The 13,540-nt window shown below is 59.3% G+C and overlaps 2 protein-coding genes across 3 annotated transcripts; both read left to right on the top strand.

The window, feature by feature from the left end:
- The first annotated feature begins 1,458 nt into the window (after positions 1-1,458).
- Positions 1,459-9,142, top strand: HDGF (heparin binding growth factor). 2 transcript variants are annotated; one of them, XM_036398100.2, is made up of 6 exons: positions 1,459-1,886; positions 7,327-7,403; positions 7,493-7,631; positions 7,722-7,898; positions 8,588-8,758; positions 8,868-9,142. In XM_036398100.2, exons 1-6 carry the CDS (start codon positions 1,800-1,802, stop codon positions 8,892-8,894), a joined length of 678 nt encoding a protein of 225 aa, XP_036253993.1. In that variant the 5' UTR covers positions 1,459-1,799; the 3' UTR covers positions 8,895-9,142. The 2 variants fall into 2 exon arrangements, with proteins under 2 accessions (XP_036253993.1, XP_036253992.1); XM_036398099.2 differs by having other exon boundaries at positions 8,588-8,778.
- A 1,497-nt stretch (positions 9,143-10,639) lies between these two features.
- MRPL24 (mitochondrial ribosomal protein L24) lies at positions 10,640-13,520 on the top strand. Its single transcript, XM_036398096.2, has 6 exons — positions 10,640-10,719; positions 11,544-11,734; positions 12,423-12,518; positions 12,618-12,721; positions 12,796-12,926; positions 13,015-13,520. Exons 2-6 carry the CDS (start codon positions 11,555-11,557, stop codon positions 13,149-13,151), a joined length of 648 nt encoding a protein of 215 aa, XP_036253989.1. The 5' UTR covers positions 10,640-10,719; positions 11,544-11,554; the 3' UTR covers positions 13,152-13,520.
- Positions 13,521-13,540: the final 20 nt, after the last annotated feature.

The following is a 13,540-nucleotide window of genomic DNA, read 5'->3' as shown; positions in this document are numbered from 1 at the left end:
TACACCTGTTTTTCGCATTCCAGCTTTGCACTGTTTTACATGTTTTTTACACCATTCTGGTGCTGTTTTATGCACTGTCTTACACTGGTTTTCCATGGGTTTAAAACCAGTTTTGCACTGTTGTATGTGCTTTTTACACTATTTTGGTGGTCTTTTACACTGGTTATGCACTGTTTTATACCTGTTTTTCACATTATAATTTTGCACCACTTTACATGTTTTTTACACCATTTTTGCATGGGTTTAAAACCAACTTTTGCACTGTTTCACATGTTCTTGACACCATTTTGCTGCTGTTTTACACTGGTTATTTAGAGTCTTTTACACTGTTTTACACTTGCTTTTCACATTCCAGTTTTGCACTGTTTTACACCATTTTGCTGCTGTTTTACACTGGTTATTTACAGTGTTTTACACTGGTTTACACCTAGTTTTCACATTATAATTGTGCACTCTTTTACATGTTTTTTTTACACCATTTTGGTGCTGTTTTGCACTGCTTTTGCACTGTCTTACATTGGTTTTGCAGGGGTTTAAAACCACTTTTGCACTGTTTGACACAATTTTATGCCAGTTTTGCACTGTTTCACATGTTTTTTACACCATTTTGGAGCTGTTTTACACTTGCTTTTCACATTACCATTCTACACTGTTTTACATGTTTCTTACACCATTTTACTGCTGTTTTACACTGGTTATTTACAGTGTTTTACACTGTTTTACACCTGCTTTTCCCATTATAGTTTTGCACTGTTTTACACATTTTTACACTATTTGTTGTGCTGTTTTTCTCCGGTTATTTACAAGGTTTTAGACTGTTTTACACCTGCTTTTCACATTACAGTTTAGCACTGCTCTACATATTTTTTACACCATTTTTTTGTGCTGTTTTACATTTGTTATTTACAGTGTTTTACACTGTTTTACACCTGCTTTTCACATTACAGTTTAGCACTACATATTTTTTACACCATTTTGCTGCTGTTTTACACTGGTTATTTACAGTGTTTTACACCTATTTTTCCCATTATACTTTTGCACTCCTTTACACACTTTTACACCATTTTTTTTGCGCTATTTCACCCTCCTTTTGCACGTCTTTACCCCCCTTTCCCTCTGTTTCACACCCATTCTGCCCGCTCCAGCACCCAGTTCCCCCCGGTTCCGCACCCAGCCCGTGGCCCTGCCGTCCCTCCCCGTCCCCTGGTGACACACCGCGGTTGGTGCCACCCGCAGCGGGCACATTTCGGGTATTTTTGGGTATTTTTGGGGTGCCGGGAGCGCGCACGGCGCCGTGGGCGGGCGGTGCGTGTGCGCGCCCAGGCAGCGCCGCGAGCTCCGAGCGCATCCACCGGCAGCAGCAGCAGGAGGAGGAGGAGGAGGAGGAGGAGGAGGAGGAGGAGGAGGAGGAAGGGGAATGGTGGCCGGGGGGGTGGGGGGGGTGGCCGAGGGAGGGAGCAATTGAATTTCAAACACAAACAACCGCATGGGGCTCGGGCCCTCCGCCGCTGCGCCGCGCCGCCGCTGACCCCGGCCCGGGGGGCAGAGCAGCCGCTGCCTCTCCCCCTTCGCATTTGGGAGGGTGTTTTGTTTTTTTTGTTTTTTTTTTTTTTTTTTTTCTTTTTTGCCGTTGTTGATTTTTTTTAGGGGTTTTTTATATTTATTTGGCCTATCCCTGCCTGGCCGGGTTTTGCCTCCCAAAGTTCATCCGTAACCCCCCCCCCCCCCTCCTCCCTTCCCCCACCCCCCTCCCCCCGCCCGCTCCCCCGGTCCCGGGAGGAGCCGCCAGCCCAGCCAAGATGTCCCGGTCCAACCGGCAGAAGGAATACAAATGCGGGGACCTGGTTTTCGCCAAGATGAAGGGTTACCCGCACTGGCCTGCCCGGGTAAGGAGCTGGGCAGGGGCTGGGAGGGCGGTGGGACCCCTCAGTGCTCTCCCGGTGCTCTCCCGGTGCTCCCCGTTGCATAACGCGGGGGGATGGGGCGCACCGGGGTCAGGCTGCCCCGGTGGAGCGGCGGGGGGGTGTGTCCGTACGGGGGTCAGGCTCCGATCCCCCCCGGATCTTCCACCGGGGCCGGGGTCCAACTTTGCCGGTTCCTTATGTAAGGCCGGGCCGGGCGGACTCGGGGGTTATTCGGTACCGAGGCTTGCGGAGGCGCTTTCGGGACATTTCTTTGGGTTTGAGGGGGGGTTTCATGTGTTGGAAACAACATCCCGGGCTCCCCCGGGCCCTTTTTGTGCTGTTTATTCATTTCTCTCCCGGAGGAACGGGGGAGGGGGGGGGGTCACCGGTGGAGACCGCGTGGCTTCTGGCACCGCGTGGGAGCGGGGACCCCTCCGGTACCGGGCAGCGGAGCACGAGGCTGGGCCAGCCCGGGGTGACCCCTCCATCCCCCGGTACCGGTACCGGGGGGTCCCTGCTCCACGTGGGGCCGCTCCATGAGCCCTTCCCGCTCCACTGCGAGGCCCCCGGGAAGGGCCAGCTCGGTCCCCCTGCGCTTCACTGATGATTTTGTGGGGGTTTCATCCAAACCGGCGGAGCCCCGAGCGTGTCCCCCCGGCTCTCGGTGGCCTTAGGGGTGCCAGAGAGGTGGCAGCGCTTACGCCGGGAGTTTGGCTTTAGAAAATCGATAGAATTATTGAGGACTTAGGACGGGGGGAAGGGACGAGGGGGGGATCCAGGCCCCACCATGTGCCAGCCCCGCCGATGTCCCCCGAGGGTCCTGCGTGTCCCTAAAGGGGGCCATGAGCCCGGGACCCCCGGGATGAACCCCAAGCCACGGGGCCCGTGGGCAGCTCTGGCTGCACAACACGGCGCTGGTTATTTTTAAGCGGTTGATGATGCAGTTTAAAATTTCCTTGGAGTGTTTTCCACCTCCCCCCCCCCCCCCCCACACACACAGACACACGCTCCCCTCACGGCCTTGCTGCAAAGGGCACCGGGGGCTGCCTGGAAACCCCAAATTGAGCGGAAAAAGGGAGGAATGGGGGCGATGGGGCTTTAAAGGCCGAGGATCTCCCCCCAAGTCCCCCCCTTCCCCTGGCGGATTTGAATAACTTTTGTTTGGTTTGTCGGGTTCTGGCGGGGAGGCCGGGAGGGGGTTGGGAGCCGCTCGGATTTGGCACCGGCCCTCCCAACGCGCATTTGAAAGCGGCTTTTTGCGAGGAGGAGCCACAGAGGATCCCTGGGAGCTTCCACACCGCCTGCTCTTCCTTCCTTCCCTCCCTCGGGGGGAAAAGCGATGCTGCCCCATCCTCCTGCAGCCCCCATCCATCCCACGGGTGCCGGGGTGATGATGCCAGCTCGGGGCTCCCGGGGGCCGCTCGGGTTTCACACCCCACTCATCCTCATCGTTTGGCCGCCACCATCATTTTGGGGCAGGCAGGGAATGGTTTTTTTCCCCTCCTCTCTCTCTCTGGTTGGGCTCCCCAGGGCCAGGGGGGTTTAGGAGCACAGCCCTCCCCACCGTGACTAATCAGGCAGGGCTTGCCCGTGACTAATCAGGTGCTGTGATGAAACCTTACCCGGCCACGCGTGGCGTTCGCTGGGGTGTTTGTTTCCAGCCAGGTGTGGCTGGAGCTGGGAGATAGGGGAAGAAATGGACGGGGGAAGGGTTGTTCCCTCCATTTCTTCCCCTGGGATGGCACCTTGCACTGTTCCCCAGCACCAGCAGCTTGGTGGAAGCCTCTCCCTGAGAGGGGCAGCCTTAAACAGAGGGGAAACTGAGGCACCAGAGTGGGGAGATGAGTCGCTGGCAGCTGGAGGATGATGCTTGCTTCCCCTCACCCTTTCTCTGCAGGGTCCCTTATGGCAGACCATCGTTTTTGGTGCTTCCCTGTCAGATCTGGCACCCCTGACACCCTCCTGGCATCTTTGACATCCCTCCTGGCACCCCTGACACCCCCCTGGCCCCTCTGATATTCCCCCTGACACCCCCCTGGCACCTCCCTGCACCTCCCTGGCCCCTCTGACACCCCCCTGACCCCTCTGGCATCCCCCCTGGCACCCCTGGCATCCCCCCATGCCCCTCTGACGCCCCCCTGGCCCCTCTGACATCCCCCCTGGCACCTCTGACACCCCCCCGACACCCCCCTGGCACCTCTGACATCCCCCCTGGCACTCGTGACACCCCCCTGGCATCTTTCACACCCCCTTGGTATCTCTGACATCCCCTTCCTGAGCATCTCCCATTCCCCTGGCTGTGCCATGGGGTCAGGATCCTGCTGGGCCATTCCCTCTGGAATTTGGTGCCCATTGCCAGCCTGGTGCTGAGATGGGGCCCAGTGGTGCCCCCAGGGCTGAGGGGCACCCATGGGACTCAGGGGTGCCACAGGACCCCCACTCAGTGCGTGTGCCCCCCCTCCCATGTGCTTCATCGACCGTGTGTGACCCACATGATTAATTCCATTAATTAATTAATTCCTGTTCCTCACTGCCAGCCTTGTCCTGCAGGGGGGAAACTGAGGCAGGGAGGGGGCTGCTCCCAGCCCCCCTGGCAGGGCAGGGCAGGCTGATCCAGCCGTGCTCTGTGAGCAGTGGCAAAGGTGAAGAGCAGAGGTTGGGGGCAGAGTCCAGCTCGGGGCTTCGTGCCCGTCCCTCCCCTGCCACGCTCCAGAGCTTCCCCTCCTGGGGGACATTCCCAGCCCCTTTTCAGACCCCTCCCCAGCCCCTGGGTGCTGCCCTTGGGCCGTGACACCGGTGCCATTGGCAGGGGGACAGAAATGGGCACCGTGGACTTTACCCTGGCACTGCAGCCGTTTGTCCGTCTGCTGCCACTGTCCGGACAGACAGCCACGGGCTGTGACAGTGCCCATTGTGAGGCAGTTTGGGGGCAGTGAGGGTTTTTGGGTGGGTTTGCACTGTCTGCACTATCAGTGTCCCCAGTGGGGTGCCACCCTCCTGCCCCGTGTCCCCGCACCCCAAAGTCCCTGCCTGGCCCTGCAGATAGAGCCAGCACATCCCCTGGGGGTGCACCAGGGGCTGATAAAGGGCTGGGAGGGATGGGCTGGGCTGGGCTGGAATCCCATTGCCAGGGGGTCCCATCTGCCCCTTGGGGGGCTGGCAGGGATGGGCAGGGAATCCCACTGGGCAGGGAATCCCACTGCCAGGGGTCCCAGCAGATCCATGGACTGGGCAGGGATCCCACTGCCAGGGGTCCCAGCAGATCCATGGACTGGGCAGGAATCCCACTGCCAGGGGTCCCAGCAGATCCATGGACTGGGCAGGGATCCCACTGCCAGGGGTCCCAGCAGATCCATGGACTGGGCAGGGATCCCACTGCCAGGGGTCCCAGCTCCATGGAGCCCCTCGGTTTCCTGGGCTGGGGACACGGTGACACAGCGCAGCCATCCTGGAGCTGCTGCCTTTCCTTGGGGAAGGAAGTTTGGGAACTTGCTGGGGGATCTCCAGCAGGGTGCTGGCACTGCCAGGGGCTGTGGGGTCCCTGTCCAGGCCTGGCAGGGCATCTGGGTTTGTGTCCTTGCCTGGGGGGGCTGATGGGGCCTTTGGCACACCGTGGCAGGAGTGACCTGCAGGAACGTGGCCTGGGGGAAAGCACCATCCCCGGGGGCTGGGCTGGGCCGGGCCGGGCTGGTGGCCGCCCCTCTGAGTCACATCATCCCCTCCTCCACCTTCGGTGCCACGCAGGGATGGAGCTGCTGCTCCCAGCTGCCACCATGGGCCAGGGTCCCTCTGGGGACTGCAGCCAGGGCCAGGCTGGCCTTGGCTCTGCTGGGGACTGTCCCTGCTCCTGGAGTGTCCCCCGGTGCCATTGGGGCGTGGCAGTGCCAGGAGCCCCGGGGCTGTGGGTGGGAGCAACTTCAATAATCCTCAAACACCCCCTGGATCCTGGTGCAGGACCTGTGTGCCCCAAACCACGTTTGGGCAGTGGGGATGGCACAAAGGCACATCCCAGCCAGGAGTGGGCATCACACCAAGCCTCCACCACATCCTGGTGCCCCTCCCAGTGCCCCATGCCCTCCATGTGCCCCAGGGCTGTGCCAGCCCTGCCCCTCAGCACAGGGACAAGCATAGTGCCATCCCCAGCTCTGTGAAGGAAATCAGGACAAACTCTTGGCCAGGTCCACCCTGTCACAGCACCCAGGCCCTGCTGGCTGGGGAAACTGAGGCTGGGCAAGCTGTGGGGGTCACGGTGACTGAGGTTGTCAGGTTGTGCCATGAGTCAGCAGAGCACTGGGACAGGACCTGGCACCCCAGCTGTCCCCGCTGGCACCGTCCAGCCCGGTGACAGTGACGTGCTGGCGCCTGCCCGAGACCCCCACCCGCATCCTCCTTCAGCTCCTTCCACCTCCCTTTGAGGTTTTCTTGGGGAATTTATGGCTGCTGGCTGCAGGGGGGGGTTATTTTTAGCTGCTATAAAAAGCAGCCGGAGTTGCTTTCGCTCCCTTCCCGCTCGGCGCCTCGGGATTATTCACGCTCGGTGGAGCAGCACCTGCCTGGGGCTTGGCACCGGCTGCTGCCCGACCCCAGGGCCCTGCCAGGCTGTCCCCTTGTCTGCTGACCCCCTTTTGGCCAGGGTGTCCCCCCCAGGCACCCCAATCCCCGTTGCTGGCCCAGGCTGGGGGTGATGCTTGTGGCTCTGCCTGAATTTGCTGAGCAGAGCTTGTGGGAGAAGGGGAGCTCTGCTGACCCCCACACCACTGGGCACGTCCTGCCAGCTCTGTCTCCAGATTGTGGGGAAATTCCCAAGGAATTTTCCTTTCCTGAGCTGTGCCCATCCAGAGGACACTGGAAGGGGTGTCCTGGGGACATCTGAGGAGCTGTGGCACCACTGGCAACGCCTGAATTTGCTGAGTGTGTCTGAGCTGGTCTAGAGCAGAGATTAGGGGGACAGGGGGTGGGATAAGGGGAGCCCTGCTGGCACCCCCTTGTTCTGCTGAGCACTTGCTGCCAGCACCATCTCCAGACAGAGCCACTGCATCCCCTGGGGGTGCAGGAGGGGCTGGGGCTGAGCAGGGAATCCCACTGCCAGGGGGGTCCCAGCTGGGGGGTTCCCAAGGAATTTTCCTTTCTTTTCCTTTCCTGAGCTGTGCCCATCCATAGGACACTGGAGGGGATGTCCTGAATTTGCTGAGTGTGTCTGAGCTGGTCTAGAGCAGAGCTTGTGGGAGAAGGGGAGCTCTGCTGACCCCCACACCACTGGGCACTTCCTGCCAGCTCTGTCTCCAGACAGAAAATTCCCAAGGAATTTTCCTTTCCTGAGCTGTGCCCATCAACAGGACACTGCAGGGGATGTCCTGGGGACATCTGAGGAGGCCCAGGGGTCTCTGCCCTCTCCTCTCAGCCTGTCCTTTGTGTCCCACAGATTGATGAGATGCCAGAAGCTGCAGTCAAATCCTCCTCCAATAAGTACCAAGTCTTCTTCTTCGGGACCCACGAAACGTGAGTGGGAGCTGGGGCTCACAGTGAGTTTGGGAGAGGTGAGACCCCCCCCTTCTGCTCCCACCCCTCACCCTTTTCCCCTGGCACAGGGCATTCCTGGGGCCCAAAGACCTCTTCCCCTACGAGGAGTGCAAGGAGAAGTTTGGCAAACCCAACAAGCGGAAAGGCTTCAGCGAAGGTTTGTGGGAGATCGAGAACAACCCCACAGTCAAAGCCTCCGGTTACCAGGTGGGTCATGAGCTGGGGGGGGGCTCCATCCCAGCTCCCCACACCTTTCCTCCCTCCTGGGAGCCCCCAGTGAACCCCCCCTGCCCACAGCCCACCCAGAAGAAGAGCTGCCCCGAGGCGGCCGAGCGGGAGCCGGAGGGGGACGGGGACAAGAAGGGCAACGCTGAGGGCAGCAGTGACGAGGAGGGGAAGCTGGTGATCGACGAGCAGAGCAAGGAGAAGAACGAGAAAGGAGCCAGCAAGAGGAAAGCTGAGGATGCTTTGGAGGTACTGGGGGGGCTGGGGATGTTTGGGATTGGGGATGTTAGGGACACGGAATAGGGATGGGGATGTTTGGGAGAAGGGATGGGGATGTTTGGGGGAGGGGATGGGATGTTTGGGAGAGGGGATGGGATGTTTGGGAGAGGGGATGGGATGTTTGGGAGAGGGGATGGGGATGTTCGGGGACAAGGGAATGGGGATGGGATGTTGAGGACAGGGGATGGAGATATTTGGGACTGGGGATATTGGGGACAGAGGATGTTTGGGACAGGGGGCAGGGGATGGGGATGTTGGGGACAGAGATGGGATGTTTGGGAGAGGGGATGGGGGTGTTGGGGACAGGGAATGTTTGGGACAGGGGATGGGAATGTTGGGGACAGGGGATGTTGGGGACTGGGGATGGGGATGTTGGGGACATGGGATGGGGATGTTGGGGACAGAGATGGGATGTTTGGGAGAGGGGATGGGGGTGTTGGGGACTGGGGATGTTGGGGATAGAGGATGGGGATCTTGGGGACCAGGGATGGAGATGTTGGGGATGGGGTGTTTGGGACAGGGGACAGGGGATGGGAATGTTTGGGACAGGATGTTGGGGACAGGGGATGGGGATGTTTAGGACAGGGGATGGGAATGGGGATGCTGGGGACAGGAGATGTTTGGGACAAGGGCTGGGCTGACCTGAGTTCCCCTCCCAGGACTCCCCCAAACGCCCCAAGGATGCAGAGGGGCAGGAAGGGGACAAGAAGGTGGCCAATGAAGAGGCCCCCAAGGAGGAGCCCAAAGCCAACCCAGGAGAGGGGGACAAGAACAGCGACGCCGCCGACACACCGGCCACCAACGAGGCCAAGCAGGAGGGCAAGGAGGAGGTCAGAGACCACAAGGAGAGGTGAGGGGGGTGCTCTGAGCCCTGTCCCCACAGCCTCCAGGTTTTGGGGGGTCTGACAAGAGCCTGGCTCTGTTCTTGGCCCCCCACAGCCTGTAGTGGCTTCCCTGGCGAGCTGATCCTTCCCCCTGGCTCCTGGTGCTGCCCCACGCCGGCTCGTTGCGTCCGGAGCTCCAGACAAGGAAATTTCCAAAAGAAAACAAACAAAAAAAAACCAACAAAAAAAGAAAAGAGAGGAATGCAGAGCAGCTGGGTCCTGCCCCCGAGCGCTCTGTGCCTGCCCTGCTGTGGGCACACGCTTTGTGTTGGCGATTCCTCGGGGCTGAGCTGTTGATTTGAAATAAAAGCGAATCTTGCCTTTTTAAAAGTGCTTGTGGGACCTGGGTGAGCCCCTGGAACCTCTGCATGGGGGGGGTGGGTTGGGACCCTTTGGGCTGCTACAGCCCCTCTGGCAACACATGGACCAGGGGGAGAGATGGGGCTGGGGCAGGGGAGGGTTTGGAGGGAGCTGAAATGGGAACTGCAGAATCACAGAATGCCCTGAGCTGGGTCAGACACAGAAGGATCAACTCTTACTGCTGCCCTCAAAATCCCAGCATTGTCTAAACACTCCTTAACCTTTAGGATCATGAAATTATGGAATGTCCTGAGCTGGGAGAGACCCACAGGGCTCATTGAGCTCTGGCCTTGCACAGGACACCCCAAAATGTTCCCAATCCCAACGTCCTAGGGCACTGTCCAAGCGCTCAGCTTTGGTGCTGGGATAGTGGAATATCCTGAGCAGGAGGAGACTCATCAGGATAATCAAGTCCTGCTCTGGGCCTTGCACAGGATATCCCAACATCTTAGAATTTTGTCCAAGCACTCCCATTTTATGCTGGAATAGTGAAATACCCTGAGCAGGAAAGGACCCGTCAGGATAACTGAGTCCTGCTCTGGGCTCTGCACAGGACACCCCAAAATGCTCCAATGCCAACCTCCTAGAGCCTTGTCCAAGCACTCAACTTCTCTGCTGGGATAGTGGAATATCCTGAGTAGGAAGGGACCGGTCAGGATAATCAAGTCGTGCTCTGGCCTTGCACAGGACACCCCAAAATGCTCCCAATCCCAGTGTCCTCATGTTGTCCAAGCGCTCAGCTTTGGTGCTGGAATAGTGGAATATCCTGAGCAGGAGGGGACCTGTCAGGATAATTCAGTCCTACTCTGGGCCTTGCACAGGACACCCTAAAATGCTCCCAATCCCAAGCTCCTAGAGCCTTGTCCAAGCACTCAGATTTTATGCGGGAATAGTGGAATATCCTGAGCAGGAAGGGCCCTGTCAGGATAATCGAATCCAATTCTGGGCCCTGCACAGGACACCCCAAAATGTTCCCAATCCCAAAATCCTAGAGCCTTGTCCAAGCACTCAGCTTTGGTGCTAGGATAGTGGAATACCCTGAGCAGGAACAATCAGGATAATCGAGTCTGGCTCTGGACACCCCAAAATCCCATCCTGTGCCCGAGGGCCATGCCAAACTCTCCGTGAGCTGTGTCAGCCTTGGGGCCGTGACCGTCCTTGGCCGCTCTGTCCCACACACACAGCCTGGCCTGGAGAGGCTGAACCAGGCCAACTAGGCTGTGCCTGGCTCCCTGCACAGGGGACAGCACTGACCGTCCCCTGCCCCTGAACAAACCCCGGGGGCAGGGAGGGCAGCAGCAGAAGATGGAGCCGTGACCGGACTACAGCTCCCGGCAGCCGCTCACCGTGGGCCGGGGCTGAGGGCCGGAGGGGCGGCAGGGACTACAGTTCCCGGCGTGCCCCGCGCTAGGACAACAACTCCCGGCGTGCCCCGCGCCAGGGCTACAACTCCCGGCGTGCCCCGCGACCTCCGCCGCAGCGCGCTTGGCCACGCCCATCCCAGTTGGCCACGCCCCCCGGAGCGCGGGAGCGGCGGGGCCCCTCAGGTGAGGGGGGTCGGGACCGGGACGCCCGAGGGGGCTCTGCGGGGCTATTCCGGGGTGCTGGGGGGGTTTGCCGGGGCTTGGGGCCCTGCGGGGGCGGCCGGGGCTCTGCGGGTGTCGTTCCCGGCGGGTGGAGGGGGTGTGTGCTCTGCGGGTGCCCTTTGGGTGGTGGGGGGGGGCTTTGGGAGCCAGGGGAGGCTTCAGGTGCCAGGGGGGCTTTTGGAGTCAGGGGGGTCTTTGGAGCCAGGAGAGCTCTGGGAGTCAGAGGGGCTTTTGTGAGTCAGGGGGGGCTTTGAGGCTCAGGGGGGTCTCTGGGGTATCCATGGGGCCCTTCGGGAGTGGGGGAGGCTCTGCCCGTGTCCCCCTTTGGGGGATTGAGCTCTGTGGGACCCCTGGGTGCTCCTTGCTGGGGTCTCTCCCCGTGTGCGGGGTGCCCTGTTCCCCCTGGGGAGGGGTGGAGATGTCTGTGGGACCCCTCGGTTCTCTTCGGGGAGTGGGGGGGCTCTGCAGGGCCCCGCTGGGAGGAGAGGGTGCTTTGCAAGACACTGGGGTCCCCTTTGGGTGGGGGGTGCCCTGTGGGATCCCCGGGTCCCTCCGTGGGTGAGGGATGGCTCTGCCAGTACCTGGATCCCCTTTGGGGTGTGGGGATCTGTTGGGGGGGTTGAGGATCTGTGGGATCCCATTTGTGGGGGGCTGCTCTGCCAGACGCTTCCCTCCCATTCCGGGGGTGCTCCGGGTGGCTTGGGGTGACTCTGCCGGACCCACACCTGCACACAATGACCCTGGTGAGGATGAGGGGTGTCCCCAGAGTCCCCCTGCCCTCCCAGCCCGCAGCACCATGCGTCTGTCGGTCCTGCTGAGCGCGGCACGGCCGCGGCTGCCCCCGGGCTACCGGCACGGAACGTGGCCGCCCGACTCCACCGCCGCCCGGCTCCGCAACCCCCCGGGGCAGCGCCGCCGTAAGGTCTTCGTGGAACCCATCGCCAAGGACGACTGGAAGGTGTTCAAGGGTGACACGGTGAGGCTCTCCCTCCCCAGGCTGCCCCCCCTGGCCGGGGTCTCACCTGTGAAAAATGCATGTGTTTTATGGTTGGCTTTTCGCAAATACTGAAATGAATATTAGACGTGTTGTGTTAGAAAGTAATGCTGTGTTAATTCTCTTAAGTAGTGTGTTAAATAGAGTTTTAGGTTATAAAAAATGTTAAAATAGAAGCGATGCTATGTATGATACTTTTTTTTAAAGAAAGGACTTGCAGCGAGATAGCAGCCACAGGACACCTCAGTCTTTCAGAGAAAGAGAATTTATTGCTCCATTATCAGGAGAAACGAATTTCTTCCTGCCTCAAAGGTGCTGTTAAGATTCAGAGGAAGAAGTTGATGATGACCAGACAGAATCCTGTGTTTGAATGGAATTTATGCATCATGTATGAGGTGTATGAATATGCAACAGGCTGCTGTTTTTAAGGGTTAATCCTTTGTTAATGCGGGGCCTTTTTCGGGCTGGTGCTGCCCAGAAAAAGGTACCCGGACGTCTGTAACTCTTTGTATTTATTGTCTCATATTGTCCTAATTCAAATTGTCCAAATTATCATTACTCTAATTGTATTACTATTTTTTATAACCATTTTATTACTACTAAACTTTTAAAATTTTAAAAACGAGTGACTGGCGTTTTTCACACACCTGTGCCCCTCTCCCCACCGCAGGTGCAGGTGCTGGCCGGGAAGGACGCGGGGAAGCAGGGCTTGGTCAGCCAGGTGGTGCAAGCCCGCAACTGGGTGGTGGTGGAAGGACTGAACACGGTGAGGCTGCGGCAGGGAGGGCTGCAGGAGGCCCTGGGGAGGCTGAGGTGGCCATGGGGTCATCAGTGAGCCCCACGGGTGACCCTCATGCCCTCACAGCACTATCGCTACATCAACCGCACCGCCAAGTACTCGGGCACCTACATCGCCAGCGAGGCGCCTCTGCTGCTCAGCCAGATCAGCCTGGTGGACCCTGAGGATCGGTAAAACACGGCTGGGGGGTGCTGAGGGGTCCCCCGCTTTGCTCCTGCCCGCCACCAACGCCGTGTGCCCGCAGGAAGCCCACGGAGGTGGAGTGGAGGTTCACGGAGGAGGGCGAGCGCGTCCGCGTGTCGCTGCGCAGCGGCCGCATCCTGCCCGTGCCCCCGCAGCCACGCAAGGACGGCGTCGTGCCCGAGCAGTGGATCGGTGAGAGGGGTGGCACAGGGGGCTGGGGGCACGGGGAGGGGCACGCAGAGGGGTCAGGGGGGTCAGCCTTGTCCCCTTGGCTGCACAGATGGCCCCAAGGACACGTCCCAGGAGGACGCGCTGGCCAAGACGTACCGGCCGTCACTGAAGACCTTTGAGGAGGAGATCATGGATGCCATGGGCATTGTGGAGACACGCCGGGCCAAGAAATCCTACTGGTATTAACTGGGAGAGCTGGGAGCCCCCTGAGGAAGGCCAAGAAATCCTACTGGTATAAACTGGGGGAGCTGAGAGCCCCCTGAGGCGGGCCAAGAAATCCTCCTGGTATTAACTGGGGGAGCTGGGAGCCCCCCAAGGTGGGCCTAGAATACTTAATACCTACTGGTATTAAGTGGGGGAGCTGGGAGTCTAGATATCCTACTGGTATAAACTGGGAGAGCTGAGAGCCCCCTGAGGAAGGCCAAGAAATCCTCCTGTTATTAACTGGGAGAGCTGGGAGCCCCCTGAGGTGGGCCTAGAAATCCTACTGGTATTAACTGGGGGAGCTGGGGGCCCCCCAAGGTGGGCTCTGCAATAAACACCCCCTCAGTTTGCTGTGTTTGTGTTTTTGGTGC

The sequence above is a fragment of the Molothrus ater genome, chromosome 29, assembly GCF_012460135.2.
Source record: "Molothrus ater isolate BHLD 08-10-18 breed brown headed cowbird chromosome 29, BPBGC_Mater_1.1, whole genome shotgun sequence".
Lineage (NCBI taxonomy): Eukaryota > Metazoa > Chordata > Aves > Passeriformes > Icteridae > Molothrus > Molothrus ater.
This window is presented reverse-complemented; position numbering and strand designations above follow the sequence as displayed.

Excerpts from the sequence above, each read along its gene's own strand:
- HDGF (XM_036398100.2), top strand. The coding sequence starts at position 1,800 with ATGTCCCGGTCCAACCGGCAGAAGGAATACAAATGCGGGGACCTGGTT. Across the intron at positions 7,404-7,492 it reads TTCTTCGGGACCCACGAAAC|GGCATTCCTGGGGCCCAAAG; the intron begins GTGAGTGGGAGC and ends CCCCTGGCACAG. Across the intron at positions 7,632-7,721 it reads TCAAAGCCTCCGGTTACCAG|CCCACCCAGAAGAAGAGCTG; the intron begins GTGGGTCATGAG and ends CCCTGCCCACAG.
- MRPL24 (XM_036398096.2), top strand. The coding sequence starts at position 11,555 with ATGCGTCTGTCGGTCCTGCTGAGCGCGGCACGGCCGCGGCTGCCCCCG. Across the intron at positions 11,735-12,422 it reads AGGTGTTCAAGGGTGACACG|GTGCAGGTGCTGGCCGGGAA; the intron begins GTGAGGCTCTCC and ends TCCCCACCGCAG. Across the intron at positions 12,927-13,014 it reads CGTGCCCGAGCAGTGGATCG|ATGGCCCCAAGGACACGTCC; the intron begins GTGAGAGGGGTG and ends TTGGCTGCACAG.